Source organism: Pipistrellus hanaki (assembly GCF_964339955.1).
Source record: "Pipistrellus hanaki genome assembly, chromosome: 17".
Lineage (NCBI taxonomy): Eukaryota > Metazoa > Chordata > Mammalia > Chiroptera > Vespertilionidae > Pipistrellus > Pipistrellus hanaki.
In genome coordinates, this window is record NC_140519.1 from 9,682,451 (window position 1) to 9,697,583 (window position 15,133).

General features: G+C 42.6%; 1 protein-coding gene and 1 long non-coding RNA gene across 2 annotated transcripts; one reads left to right on the forward strand and one right to left on the reverse strand.

Annotated features, from left to right (window-relative positions):
* Positions 1-4,435: 4,435 nt before the first annotated feature.
* ZNF572 (zinc finger protein 572) lies at positions 4,436-10,937 on the reverse strand. Its single transcript, XM_084864864.1, has 3 exons — positions 10,703-10,937; positions 8,736-8,849; positions 4,436-7,963 (listed from the first exon to the last, which is right to left on the reverse strand). The coding sequence occupies exons 2-3, from the start codon at positions 8,827-8,829 to the stop codon at positions 6,453-6,455; spliced, it is 1,605 nt and encodes a 534-aa protein (XP_084720990.1). The 5' UTR covers positions 8,830-8,849; positions 10,703-10,937; the 3' UTR covers positions 4,436-6,452.
* Positions 9,116-12,745, forward strand: LOC311612116. Its single transcript, XR_014793230.1, has 3 exons — positions 9,116-10,498; positions 11,261-11,304; positions 12,695-12,745. It is a non-coding gene; the product is annotated as an uncharacterized lncRNA (long non-coding RNA).
* Positions 12,746-15,133: the final 2,388 nt, after the last annotated feature.

Genomic DNA, 15,133 nt, shown 5'->3' on the forward strand with positions numbered 1-15,133 from the left:
GGCTCCGGGGAGCGGGCCCGCCCCGCCAGCGCGCCCGCCGCGCAGGCCCCGCCCACCGCCGCCGCCCTCCAATGAGGGCGCGCGCGCGCGGTAGGCCGAGGTGGCGCTATGCCGCGTGTGGCCAATCGCGGGCGGCGCGGCCCTCGCGGGAATACCCCAAGAGGCGCTAGGGCGATGTCGCGTGCTGTGGGGTGGGGGCGTGGGTATCGGCTGGCTGGGCGGTGGGCGGAGGGGAAGACCCGGCCTTGGACCCGGTCAGGAGGGGGGGCTCGGCCCAGGGTTCCCCCCCCCACCCTGGTCCGTGTACCGCCCTCAGCCCCCCAGCCGCTCACGTCCTATCCCGGGGAAGGTGGAGTCGTTTTCGGAGGAAATCCCTGCCTGGAGCTCTCCCGCCTGAAGCCGGGACGTTCCCATTCATTCCGTGAGCATTTATTGTTAAACGCTTCCTAACCTGCCGGCCCCGGGGTTGAGGAAATGGATTGATACAACTTTTTGGTCTTGTGCCACGTACGTGTAGGCAGTAGTAAGGGCTGGAGGACGTGACTTTCGAGGCGAATATGGAAGAGCGAGTAGGCAGGCGTTTGCCTGAAGGAGAGAGGCTGTGCCAGGTGTTCCCTTCCTTCACGACAAACTGTCAGCTAAGACTTGTCACTGTGTCAGACTAAAGGAACACTGCTGTGCCTACCCCCATTCTGTCAAAATCAAAGACCTGGGGAGGAGGCAGGTTAGGGGAGATGAGAGTCCAGATTTAGCGAAATAATCACTTTTCTCCAAGTTTGTTCTTGGTAGAGTCAGTTCTTCCTGCCAACTGCCAGCTTAGGTCCCTCGCAGAGCCGGGGCCAATAGCTAGCGGGCGATGGCACCAGTTGGCAGGCAAGGTGGGATGCACCTAAGGTAATTCCAGGGACTGGTACACGGCATACACCATTGCCTACAAAGAATAGCCTCACCGAGGCAGGAACATAGGTCTCTTCCTGATGCTGCTGCTGCACAGTTTATCGCCACTGTCACTGCCAACCCAGGGTAGCCTGACCGCAACCTGGACCAAGTGTCTCGAGATCTCTGGAGAGCTATTTAGCTGGTTCAGCAAAGAGTAGCTTTGTCCAAACCAAACACACTCAATAAATCCTCCTAAGTTCTTGGTATTTCAAGTTTAAATATCTGTCACATTTGGAGTTATGAGAGGCCCTGTGTAGTCATAAGGGTCCTTACAAGGGAAAGAAGGACTTAGAAGATGAGGACCAGAGAGATTGCCCCAGGAGAAAAATGTGGCCTAACCGTGCTGGCTTTGAAATTACAGGAAGAGGGCCAGGAGCCAAGGAACGCACGAGGCCCCTTCAAGTTTGAAAAGAGTTCCCGAGAGTCTCCCGAGGAAAGCAGCTCTGTTGATTTTAGCCTGTTTTGACTTCTAGCCCTCTAGAACTGTAAGTTAATAAATTTATGCTGTCTTAAACCACAAAGAAACAGTATCACATGATGTTTTTCTCCACAGGTTCTTATAGATAAGGTCCCAGTGATGCCCATCAACAGATGTCAAGGACATCCTGGCACAGAAGTGGGAAACCTTTTTTCTACCAAGCACCATTCGGATATTTATAACATCATTTGCAGGCCATACAGAGTTATCAACTTAAAAATCAGCCTGCTATATTTGGTCAAACGTTTAATTAACTAAACCCTTGGGAGGACCAGAATAAATAATTTCAGGGGTCTTATATGGTCCAAGGGTGGGCCGAACTTTCCGCACCCCTGATTTAAACCAATTCACCCATGGGTCAAAGCAACTTCACTTAAGTCATAAACAAGTTCATTTGAAATCATAACAAACGAATACACAACAGGGGCAAAAAAGTAAAACAAAGAGAGGTGTGTCATAGTGCCTGAGAGAGTGGGTGAACCAGGAACCATGGAAACAGGAGACAGTCCTTCACTGGCCAGGAGGGACTCAGTAAGGTCTCTGGGGAAGTTAAACATGAATTTGTTCAGGACAAGCGTACTAACGGAAACAACAAAAGTGTGCAAGAGTCAGGGTGAGAGATGGCCCTTCTTATAAAATGATGAAACTTCCCTAGAATTTAGTGAGCCCTAAATTTAGCTCACCCTGAACTACCAACCTTAAACCCTATGACTCATGTACAAATCCTTTCTGCCATTTGGAGCACAGCTGAATGGTCACCTTGTCCACCAAGTCTCCACTGACCCACACCAAGTCACATAATGGTTTATTCATATCTTATTGTTCTAAGCTCTGATGGTACACTTAGGGTTAAGTCTTCTTATCCCACTAGTCCCTGTGTTCCTTGAGGGGAAGGATCTGTGTCTGATAAATCAGAATCATCCACAATATCTACCACAATGCTTTGAACTTAATTTATCCTCCATAAGAATGTAGTTAAAGAATGAATGAATGATGAATGACAATAGTATAGTAGGAAAGCTGGGTGACTGGAATCAGGAGACTTAAGTTCAGGCTGCCACTAACCAGCTCTGTGACCTTGGACAAGCCAAAAGTCAATCACCCTCTGGGGAGAGAGGCATATGTCTTCCTTACAGTCCTGCCCCAGACACTGCTGAATTTAAGGAAATATGGCACCAGTCATAATTTTCACCCCAAATATTATGTTGTATCTACTACTAAAATAATCACGTGCCAGAACACTTTTCTGGGCATCATATGACACACACACACCCCAAAAAAACAACTTTCCTCAACTGTTCTTCCTCTTAGTACTTCTGGCCTTTGGCCTTATTATGCCCAGATTTCGAGATCCCCAAAGACCACCAGGGAGCCGAGTCTGATGTAAAAACAAAGAGCCTTTTATTCAAACTCCAGCCCGGGCTCTCTGCCCCTACCGACGCAGCAGCAAGATGAAGAGAACCCCGAGTTCCAAAAGTACAGCAATTTTATAGGGTTGGGTGGTGGGGTGATGCTCGGACCACTGAGTTGGCTGGTTCCGATTGTTGGGTGACGGCTAGGGTCCAGTTGCGCAGATGGCAGGATACTTCTCTGTGCATTCCTAAGGGTGAGTTAAGTAACTGGAACATTCTTGTGTTTTTTCTCAGAAAGGGGTCATGTCGGAGACATGGTTACACAAGATGGAGGATATAAAACAAAATGGAGCCGAAACCGGTTTGGCTCAGTGGATAGAGCGTCGGACTGCGGACTGAAAGGTCTAGGGTTCGATTCCAGTCAAGGGCATGTACCTTGGTTGCGGGCACATCCCCAGTGGGGGTTGTACAGGAGGCAGCTGGTTGATGTTTCTCTCTTATCGATGTTTCTAACTCTCTATCCCTCTCAATTCATCTCTGTGTAAAATCAATAATATAATTTTTTTTAAAATGGAGTCAGTCCTGTCCTGCCCTTTCAGCCTCAGATCACTTCTCTAGTTCTTAGAGAAGCTTCTGGTGACATTTACTGGAATTGTGCCCAGTGCTGCCCAAGAAAATACCCAAGTAATTCTTAAAATGATTCAACCAAAGTGTCACTCAGCTGACCCTAACCCAAGAGAGGGGAAGGAATAGGCTGGGGGGAGGTTGTCCAAACAAGCTGCCTTAAAAGAGGTTTCAAGCATTTAAAGTTATTGACGTTAAATTACATGTTTTTTCTCTCCCACCCTCTCCAAAAGGTTTATAACAAAATTATTTCACTGGAGTAATTTAAATTGATAAACATTTCTGGAAAGTAATTAAGTAATACGCCTTTAAAACTTATGCCTTTTGACTCAATAACCTCATTTTTAGGAATTCACTCTATGGGAATAGAGATGTTCACTAAGATTTGTGTAACAACACAAAGCAAAAAAGCAGAAGCAATCACAACCACCATACCAAAACAAAACAACAACCAAAAGACAAACAAACCCTGTTCACTGTAGTGTTATTTTTAATAGCAAACAACTGGAAACAATATGAACATCTAACATCAAACAATTAAATTATTATGGTACATCATTCAGTGCAGTATTTAGGAAACAAGAAAAACCATATAATAATTTAAAACAAGAAAATTGAAAAATGATGTGAATTAGGAAAAAAGACAATAACATATAACAAGTTGTGTAACATTCACTAATATATTAGAAAAGTGGTTATTGGGAAAGATCCCAGAACTTTCATGGTAAGTGATCTCAAAGGAAAATGATTTGAGGTGATTTTTATTTTGGTCTTCATACTTTTATATGTTTTCTTCTTTATACTTCTTTCTCCATGAATTTATATTATTTTTTTTATTTTATATTTTATTGATTTTTTACAGAGAGGAAGAGAGAGAGATAGAGAGCTAGAAACATCGATGAGAAACATCGACCAGCTGCCTCTTGCACACTCCCTACCGGAGATGTGCCCGCAACCAATGTACATGCCCTTGACCGGAATCGAACCTGGGACCTTTCAGTCCGCAGACCGACTCTTTACCACTGAGCCAAACCGGTTTCGGCTTCTTTATACTTCTTTGTATATTTTAGCAACTCTGACTTTAATGATCAGAAAGTAAACTATTTTAAGAGAAAATCTTCCACCTGTATTTGTCTAATCAACTAATACGTTTTTAATCTGACCATTTATTCACGGCTCAAATTTTTAATCCTGTCCCTTTTTTCAACTAAAGCATCCACTTCAACCCGAATTGTGTCAAATCCTAGGATATTTGTTGCTTTTACCAGTCAAGCAATGTTAAACCAGAAACTTAGCTGTCTTAGCACCCACAAACTACCTCTGCTTATAAGTGGCCACATTACCATTATGTAATGATTGCAAAGAATCCTGTATCTTTTATAACTAAGCATTTGGACCATCCATAGCCTTGACTTGATTCCTAGTTCACTGGGAGGAAAAGATGGGAGAGGGGAGGAAGGGAAACAAAATAAATGATAGGGGAAAAAAAGAAGAAAAAAAAAAAAACACACCTAATTTGGGGTTAGAATATAGTTGAACAAGGCAGAGGAGGTTAGGGTCAAAGAGGTAAAAGAGAACAAACACAAAATGAAAGAGATAGGGGAATAACAGGAAGGGTAATTTGCCAACAGAAAAGACAGCAGTTACCCAAATGCCTGCCATATTACAATACTGATGTGCTACATTGTCAGCCTACTCACTCTTAGTCAAGCCCTTCATGTTCACAGGATAAACAATAACAAAAGGATTGTGCCATTTTACTGGATCTTAAGAACACCCCGGTGTCTGAGGCCAACTTCAAGATGATCCAACTAGCCAGTGTGACTAAGGAACAGGATTTAAAATTTCATTTCATCTTAATTATATAAACTTAAATAGACAAATGTAGCTAGTGGCTATTATATTAGTGCAGTTCTAATACTACAGAGGTTAATGTTCAGCAATTGAAAATGCATTTTTAAAAATGAATCTTTTTTTTCCTTAAGACCCAAAGAACAACCAGGAAATCAGATTATTTGTTCAAAAAAATCTTTCTCTGGGTAAATCCCTGAGACTAGTAATGATTTATTGCCATCCGATCAGGAAAGAGAAAATAAGGCAATTCAATGGGCATCTTGGCTCCAGGCTCTCAGGTGTCATTTTGCTTACTCCCAGGGTTACACTTTAGGTTTTCTTTTTCTTTCTTTTTTTTTTTCCTAATATATTTTTATTGATTTCAGAGAGGAATAGAAAAAGAGAGAAATATCAATGATGAAAATCATTAATTGGCTGCCTCCTGCACAATCCCTATTGGGGATCAAGCCTGCAATCCAGGCATGTGCCCTTGACCAGAATCGAACCTGGGACCCTTCAGTCCGCATGCTGATGCTGTATCCACTGAGCCAAACCAGCCAGGGCACACTTTAGGTTTTCTTTTAAAGCTCTACCCATCTTACCTTACATCAAAACTAATTTCTTCTTTTTCTCCATCCATGGCAGTATCTCTCACTGGGCAGATTCAATGACCTAGTTAGTGATCTAGATCTTCCCATTTTCTTAACCAAGAAGTTGACCTTTTCTAGATGTTTTGGCAAACAAACCAAAGAGACTTTGTGTAGGAAGCGGCTCTAGGATCAGGCCTCAGGCTGACCTGTGGCAGAGCCACATACAAGTCCCAGGAGGGCAGAGTCCTCCTAGCACAATTAAGCTTGGCCGTCTAGTCCTCCCTTGTTCCTAAGTAGCTAATGGGCTGTGGGAGGTGCAATAAGTGCTGCCAAAACAAGGCTTGAGTAACAAAATAGATTTGAAACTCGAAAGAACAGGTAAACATGCTGACCACTCCCCTTGTTTTGCTTTGTGTGATCTGACTATAAAATAAAGCTTCGACTTATAGGCTGTGTCACTTGTTTCCTCATCCAGGCAGTGATCCACCTGGTCCCAACTGTATTCTTTTGTCTGTCTTTTTTAATCCTTCACTGCCCCTCCTCAGGTTTACCCATGGCCATGCTGGACACTTTTCACTTTGTAGTGCAATAATCAGAGAACACCTTAATGTCCCCAAAAAAAGTGGACTTTGGGACTTAAGAGGAAGATGAATTTGGGACTGAAAATGACGAGATGATGGCCAGTTCCCCTGAACAGTCTTTCCAAGTCCATTCAGGAGGAAAACCTTCAACCTCAGGAGACTGAAAAGATTTTTTTATGTGAATTTTCCGATGCTGACTGAGGTAGGCACTTCTGCTGAAGCATTTTTCACAGTCGGTACATTTGTAAGGCTTTTCTCCTATGTGAGTCCTCCGGTGCCTGATAAGGTTAAAGCTTTGACTAAAGCACTCATTGCAATCAGGACATTTATAAGGTTTCTCTCCTGTGTGTGTCCTTTGGTGAATCACCAGGGTGGAACTCTGACTAAAAGTTTTCCAGCACTCAGAACACCTGTAAGGTTTTTCTCCCGTATGTGTCCTCTGATGTCTGATGAGATGGGAGCTGAGACCAAAACTCTTTCCACATTCACAACATTTATATGGCTTATCTCCTGAGTGGGTCCGACATTCTTCTATCACACTGCAGTTCTGACTCAAACTTTCTTCACAATCTGAATTTTCATAGGGTTTTTCTCCTGTGTGTGTTTTCTGATGTGCAATAAGGTTTGAACTTCGACTGAAATTCTTCCCACATTCCGTACACCGGTAGGGTTTTTCTCCTGTATGTATTCTTTGATGCTTTATTAGAGTAGAATTACAACCAAAGCTTTTTCCACACTCATTACATTTGTAGGGCTTCTCACCTGTATGTGTCCGCTGGTGGCGAATCAGGCTGGAACTCTGACTAAAACCCTTCCCACAGTCAGGGCACTGATAAGGTTTTTCTCCGGTGTGAGTCCTTTGATGTTCTATTAGGACGTAGCTGTGGCTGAAGCATTTCCCACAAACAGCACATTCATATGGTTTTTCACCAGTGTGTAATCTGTGATGCTGAATCAGGTGAGAGCTGCTGCTGAAACTCTTACCACACTCAGGACATTTATAGGGTTTCTCTCCTGTGTGAGTCCTCTCATGGATAATAAGATGGGAAGTATTGCTGAAGCTTTTCCCACATTCCCCACACTGGTAGGGCTTCTCTCCTGTGTGTGTTCTCAGATGTTGAATCAGGTGAGAGCTGTTACTGAAGCATTTCCCACACTCAGAGCATTTATAAGGTTTCTCTCCTGAATGGGTCCGTTGGTGAGCACGCAAATGAGAACTGTTATTGAAGCTTTTCCAACATTCAGAACATTTGTAGGGTTTGTCTCTGAAGGATGAATTCTGCTGGACAGAGGCACTGGTGTGTTCTCCTGGGTCCCATCCCCCATCATTGGGTTTTTCTTCCTCTTTTCCTGTAGAATTTTCGCGATTCTCTGACTTGCCATTATTCCCATAGAAACTATTACACTGAGTTTCATCTCCTTGGGACCCTGTCAGTGGTATTTCTTTTGTATCCTCATGCTTACAATTTTGCAGGCCATCTCTTTTAGACCATTTTGAGGCTCTCTCTTTATCTGCCTTATAGTTATTGTGTTGAGTAGTTTCTAAATTATTCTTACTTTCATCTCCTGCAAAAATAAACAAATATTTTAAATATAGTTCCTAATCTCTGACTGGGTAATTCTGAATTGCAATTGAAAAGAGGAAATAACAAAAACCTTCTAAATTATTTTTTATAAAAAATGTTTTTAAAGCTAGTTTTACTTAACATCAGAAGCAAATGAAATTTTTATACTTAGTAACAACACTAATCAAGTATTTGAACAGTTGTCAGCAATTGCCAAGGTATGTATTAAAAATAAATTTACTACTTTTATACTTAAAGGCCTAAAAGAAAAAATGGGATCTGAGTAGAGGAGAAACTGAATAGGACACCATCTGAGGTGAAAACTAGACAATATCTGAATATTAACTGTGATAGCCACTACACATACTATAGGCATACCTCATTTTAATGTGCTTAGCTTTACTATATTTCACAGATGTTGCATTTTTTTCAAATTGACAGCAAATACCTGCACCAGATTATGATTTGCTTTATTGAGATGTTTGCTTTATTGTGATATGGAACTGAAACTATAGTTTCTCTAAGGTATGAATGTTTATTTACTAAAACCAGCACCCTTGCATATAGTGTGTGTATGTATGTGTGTGTGTGTGTGTATATATATATATATATATATATATATATATATATATGACATTTCTTTTTCTTAAAGAGAAAACTAAGGCTGTAAGTTAACACAAAGTTTGTCTCATCTAATGCCCCATTCTCTCTACACTATAGCACATCTTATAATGCATTTCCAAAGTATTCAGATCATCTTCTTGATTCCTCACCTGTAAAAGAGCTTTGAAAACTCTTCCTTTTGGTGAAGCATTTAGAATCTGAGACCAACAAGTTTTTCTCTTGCTCCATCACAATGATCACCATCAGGTTCGCAGTCAGAAATCCTGTGGGAGGAAACAGGTCATGTGTGGAGGTATTTGTTAAAATTTATTCTTCTTCCTTCCTTCCCAGTCATTGTAACATAACAATTGTAGGCATAGAATGGTCTGCTAACACTAAAAATAAGAAATATGATCTTTAGAAGTCCTTTCAGAAAATCCTTTCTCATATGCAAGTGATTAGAATTAACAGTTAATATCTTTTCCAAGGAAATAATTTTTAAAATTAAATTTTCACATTAAAATACGAATATCAGGCTTTAAAAATAGAATTAATACAATACTAATTGTCCACTCAGAGCTTAGAAACACTTTTAATTAAAAAACAAAGTTTTTGTTTTGTATTGGGGCAGGGGAAAGGAACCAATAATAAGACTTCAAGAATCAATATGCAGGTATAAGAAGCCGCTAAAGAGAAAGCACCCTGTTTAGTTAAGAAAGAATAACTTGGTCCTTGACAGAGACTGTAACCTTTTAAGTCAATTTCAAAAGAAAGTTAGGATTTCTTTAACCAGTAACAAGAAATTAGTGCAAAGCAGGGCTAGGATAATTTTAAACAATAACCACTAACTATTAAAAGAAAGCTAATGAGAGACCTCTTTCTTGCCTCTAAGTCTATCATAATCCCAATATCCATTTCAACCTCAACTTTATCTTCTGCAGCCAAATACAATCCCTGACCTACTTTAAGGGACCAAGAAATGTGATCTATCACTAGAAGGCAGTTATATATGAACTTATGAACTTGGCATCCAAGTTAATATGTAAAGAATACATAACTTGGGGAAAATGAAAGCCTAAAAGATATACAAAGGTGTGCATATGAAAAAGGAGAAAACGTTTACTACTAGTGAAGTAAACTGAATAACTTACACATACTATTTCCCACTTAATTCTCACAGCCCTCAGGCATATAGACGATTACCAACATTTTATAGATGAGTTTAAAAATACATCAATAAATTTTCCCAAGGCCACACAATCTGAGAGTGGGAGAGCAGATTCAGTGCCAAGGCTGGACACTGACTCACACACTCAGCTATTATTACAGTAAACGAGAACGAATCAGAGAGCTGTGCATAACCCCAAACTACAAATGAGCCTCAAAGAAGGCCTTTATTTAGAATGCATTCACTGGATGAGAACGGATGGACATCCCTAGACCTTATACCAATGGAGCTGGAATTCCCTAAGCATCCTGAGCAATTAGGGATGTGTTATAAGAAAAGGTGCAACCAGTCTCAATTATAAATATCCCGTGTTTGAGTGGGGGAATGAAAGCTGAATCGGAAAAAAAGAAAAGGTTCACATGGAGCAGTATGTTTTGCTTTCTAAGTTACTACATATTTCTCTCAAAGTCCTTATAAAGGAAGTGAGAGCCTGGGTAACACAACCCGTGCCAGCGTTTCTCCTGCTAAGAAACTCTCACTTTTGACAGTAGAGGGGTCCTCAGGGGCCCTGGCTCCCTCAAAGGGCAGCACACTCAAAGCCATAAATGGTACTAAAAGGCTGTCCTTAGGGTGTCACTCGATAGAGCAGGCCAGTCTTCCCTGCCAGCGTCCAAATAGGGCATTAGGATGGGGCCTGAGTGCACTGGCCCAAGCTTGGCTAATGAAGAACCCTTGCCTGAACCATGCGCTGGGGTGCCCTTCGAGGTGAGGTTCCAGGAGACCAGAGCGTCACCCGCTGACCAGTGTTCTTATGGGACCCCGCGGGCGAGAGAGGCGCAGAGGCCCCGGAGAGGGAGCGCTGGGCCCTCCGTCCCCGGCGCGGGCAGCGGGACCCGCGGTGCACCTTTCACTCCTGCCCACGGTCCTCTGCTCCCTTCACCCACCCCCTCGCCCCCGCAAGGAACTCACTGTTCTGGGGCTACACACTAGGCGCCCTGCATCCCCCCGCAGGCCCAGAAGTCCGGGAGGAAGGAGCCCCTCTCCTGACCCCACCAACCCAGGGTCCTAAACTCGAAAACCGCTAGACGGGAGCGAGGAGGAGCCGGCGGCTTTTCGCGGCCTCTCTAGGAAACAGCGGCACCAGCTCTCGTTGTTCTTAACTCTTAGGGCCCCGGGCGGAAAGGAGGGAGCTGGCGGCGGTCCTTCTCTTGGGCTGTCATTCGCCTTCTGCGAATCTCATCCCTCACACTTGTCAGGTGCCTGTTATAGGGGCCTGATTAGAGCTTATCCTTTTCCTTGACCTAAGGGCATAATTACTTATCATCATTAGAATAAAAATAAATCGAGTATTTATTAAGCACCTATTGTTTCTGTTCTCACCGCTGTGCACAGGGATATAGGTAATTTAGCTACCTGCGGAACAGTTGGGGAGTTAAGGCATCCACCCACATATAAAACAAGTCGCTTACAAGGCACCGTTATTGCTAATATTTGGAGATACAGTTAACCTTTCCTCTTTTGTTACAGAGAAAATAGAAGCCAATCTCTCCATACCAAACTTGTAAATCTATGTAAGTCTGTAATCCTCACACTCCCTTCCTTCCTTCCTGTATCGACAGAGGACTGGACCTTGCCATTTAAACAAGCCCTTTACCGGTAGAACTCACCTTCCCTCCCACCTTCTGAGAATCCTTACACTATCAACTAACCTCTCAGTTCTCACAGCTCCCTCCCAAAATAGTCCCTCAGTTTTAAGTGGTTGAGCAGTTGGGAGCCAGCAGTCCTGGTTGTGAGAGGGATGTCCGATTGCCCAATTGGGCCTAAGCAGGCAGTCAGACAATCCCTCAAGGGGTCCCATATTGGAGAGAGTGCAGGCTGGGCTGAGGGACATCCACCCAACCCCTCCCCCTGCATGAATTTTGTGTACAATAAATAATAATAATAATAATATAAGAATAAACTCTGTGTTTCACACTCACAACTGTAAACATACTTTTGCCCAACCCAGTAAATGAGATGATACATGTTAATAAATTTCTGTTTGTTTCTCTTTTTAATCTACCCTGTTTCCCCTAAAATAAGACAGTGTCTTATATTAATTTTTGCTCCCTAAGATGCACTAGGTCTTATTTTCAAGGGATGAAGACTATTACGGTACACATTTATTGTTAAATGAAAATAAAGGAAATTTATTACCTGTATATGGTACAGTAGTACGGTAGTTGTCAACACAAACCAGACAAACTGTGAATTTTACAGTATCAAGAATTTACTCATTTATTCAATGACAATCATATCACCATCTTCTGGAACATCATCATAACAATCCAATTCCTGAATTTCCTGGTGAATTTCTTGTGACTCCATTTCTTTCAGAATCAGTGGACCAAATCTCTCATGTTTAGCCTAGGGGGGGCCTTATTTTGGAGGGGATGCCTTATATTTCACTCAGAAGGAAACCTGTAAGTAGGTCTTATTTTCGGAGGATGTCTTATTTTCGGGGAAACACGGTAGTTTGTTTTGGGGTGTTGTTGTGTTTTTCTTGTGTGTGTGTATGTTTTGTTTTGTTTTTGTTTTGTTACATGTATCCAAGCTGAGAACTTAGAAGGAAAAGGATTTTTTTTCTCTTTTCCACTAACAATAAAATAATATCAAAATTTCAAGAGCTTTCTGTTGAGCCTTGTTTTGGCAACTGTGTTCCTCCCACTGCTTGTTGTTTTCAGAACACAGCTTGCTCTTTCACCCCTTTGTGCCTTACTCTCTTCCACCATATCATAGCTCCTGGCATGTCTAGCCATGTCTCTCTCCCTACCTCTAGCTGTGTAGAAAATGTCCACTCCTCCTTCCAACTCAAGTATCTTCTCCTTAGTTTAGTACCCTTTTACTCTCCCAGGAAGACTTAGACCCTTGCCCTCCCCAAACTGTATTCTGTTTATCAGATTGTGTTCTATGTCCCCATAGGTTCTGAACCAATTGAGAAATAGGGGTATCAGATAAAGATCAAAATGAACACCTTTGTGACAGGTAAAGCTGGATTGGAGAGTTGGCCTTGGGTCCAAGACTTCCCACTTGTCCCCATGCATTAGACTGGCATACTCTTTCGGTTGTAGGACAGAGAAGTCCTGCCCCAGAAATGTTATTGACCACATGCACAAGAAGCAGATAACAGGAAATACATGTTCCACGAGCAGGAAGATCTTAAGAGTCCCCAAGGGATAGAGAAACCAAGATGGCGGCATAGGGTAGACACCCAAATGCAGCCTACCACAACAAATTTGAATTTAGAATTGAAAAACGGGAAACATCGCCCTGAAGCACTGGACGGCTGGCTGAGAGGAGGCTCTACCATCTGGGAAGGAGAGAGAAGGCAAGCTGAACCTCAGAAACTGTGAAGGTACAGAGAACTGTGCTCACGAAAAGGCGGCCACCCGACTTCTCTGACAGTTTGCTTGCGGAGCGCAGAGAGGATGGGCTGAGTTTGCTACTGGCTTACTCCCTACGCTCGGAGAGGGCAGTCAGCGGATTCATCACCGCCAAACCAGAATTATATGAATTGCTGAAAGGGGTTCTTTAGGAAGAGGAAGAAGATATAGATAAAAGTTATGATCAACAAATACGAAACTATCAACAAGTGAAACTAAGAAACTAAAAGCCAAGGGAATTAAAAAAACCTGATGAACAATATTAACTGGTGAATATAATAGAATCAGAGGTATGAAAGGGGAGTGGACTGACTATTCTCGGGTAAAAGAGGAGTGGGGGGGGGGGGGTACGGGAAGAGCCTGAACAAAAACTGTACCTATGGATGAGGACAGTGCGGGGTGGGGGAAGGGCAGAGGATGGGGTGGGAACCTGGTGGAGGGGAGCAATGGAGGAGAAAAAAATGAAGAACATTTGTAATAATATGAACAATAAAGATTTATTTAAAAAAAAAAAAAAGAGTCCCCAAGGAGGGAGAAATCACACACACATGTGTTCAGTCTTTCCCCCTCTCATCTATTACATAAGCTGTTGTTTCTGACCCCATACGTGATAAAGGGTAAAGTTTGAGGCAGTAGAATGACGGGCAGAAGATTTCCACAAAAATGGCAGTTCTTATTTTATAAAGCTGCAGAAATATGCTCTCCTTTAAATCTATAAGATTCTTGAAGGTGCCTTTCAATAAACATCATAGACTGGATTCAAACAAGAATAAATGAACCAACTTGCTCAGCAGGTTGTCCTTTAGTAAAGAAAACTGTGTGCATATGTGTCATCCAGGTTAGCAGGAGACTTCTCTGAACACAGGAATCCTGTTTTAGTCCTACATTCCAAGCACACAGCACACAGTAAAATGCAATGGATACTGAATGGTTAGATATGTCATTTACAAATATTTTCTCCCTTTCTATAGGTTGCCTTTACACTTTACTGTTCAGAAACTCTTCGGTTTGATCTAATTTCACTTTTGCTTTTGGTGTCAAATTCCCAAAATCATGCTCTTTCTCCACCACGTGAGGACACTGTCAGAAAGCAGCAATCTTTAAGGCAGAAACCCAACCATCTGACATCCTGAGCTCATTCTTCCAGCCTCCAGAACTCTGAGAAAATGCATTTCTATTGTTTAAGCCACCCAATCAATGGTACAGTATTTTGTTATGACAGCTCAAGCTGGTTGATCAGGACAGCTCACACTTAGCTGTCAATAGTCACGCAGGAACATTTGCATTTTAAAAGAGAAACTGGTTAAAATGAAGGGCTCACTAACTGGCAGGGGGTACAGAGCCATCTGGTGAGGGGCAGTGTGATGTTATAATCAGCAAGTTCTTTGTGACCCTTTCCCAAGAAATGGAGCTTTCCTAAGCCTCAGTAACTTGGGTACAGTGACACCCATGCTCCAGAGCTATAGGATTGTTCTGATTCCTTTTAGTGATGGGCTTTCTGAGGTCTCTGGTTCCTTTTTTTCTCTCCCTCATGCCACCTCCCACTACTTCCTGCATTATTTGGGGATATACACAGAGAATAGCTACCGAAACAATCGCTGCTCCAAGTACATTTCGCTTGCTCAGTATTCCCAGGATGGAGTGAAACAGAGCCCGGCCTTGGCTTAGGGAGAGAGGATAGGCTGTCACAGGGCTCCAAAGCTATTGGAAGCCCAAGAACCATAGAGTCCCCAGTGCAGGGCATGACTATACTGAAACAGAAACCAAAGGAGATTGCGACATGTTTTTTGAAGGTGGGTGGGAAGGTTGGGTGGGGAGGGTGGGAGGGGAGGAAATGTCCCGGAAGACTTGATTTAGGTGTTAACGGCAAGTCTAGGGCATCAATGGAGCAGAGTCTAGATTGCCTTCTCGTTCTTTTGTGTTCACCACTCAGGATGGCACTTTCCTTATTCATATTAAATGCTCAATATTCTGAACT

What these genes read in the sequence shown, in the direction of transcription:
- ZNF572 (XM_084864864.1), bottom strand. Translation starts at nt 8,829, where the DNA reads ATGGTGATCATTGTGATGGAGCAAGAGAAAAACTTGTTGGTCTCAGAT. An exon ending in TTTTCAAAGCTCTTTTACAG is followed by an intron (nt 7,964 to 8,735) that starts GTGAGGAATCAA and finishes TTATTTTTGCAG; the next exon opens with GAGATGAAAGTAAGAATAAT.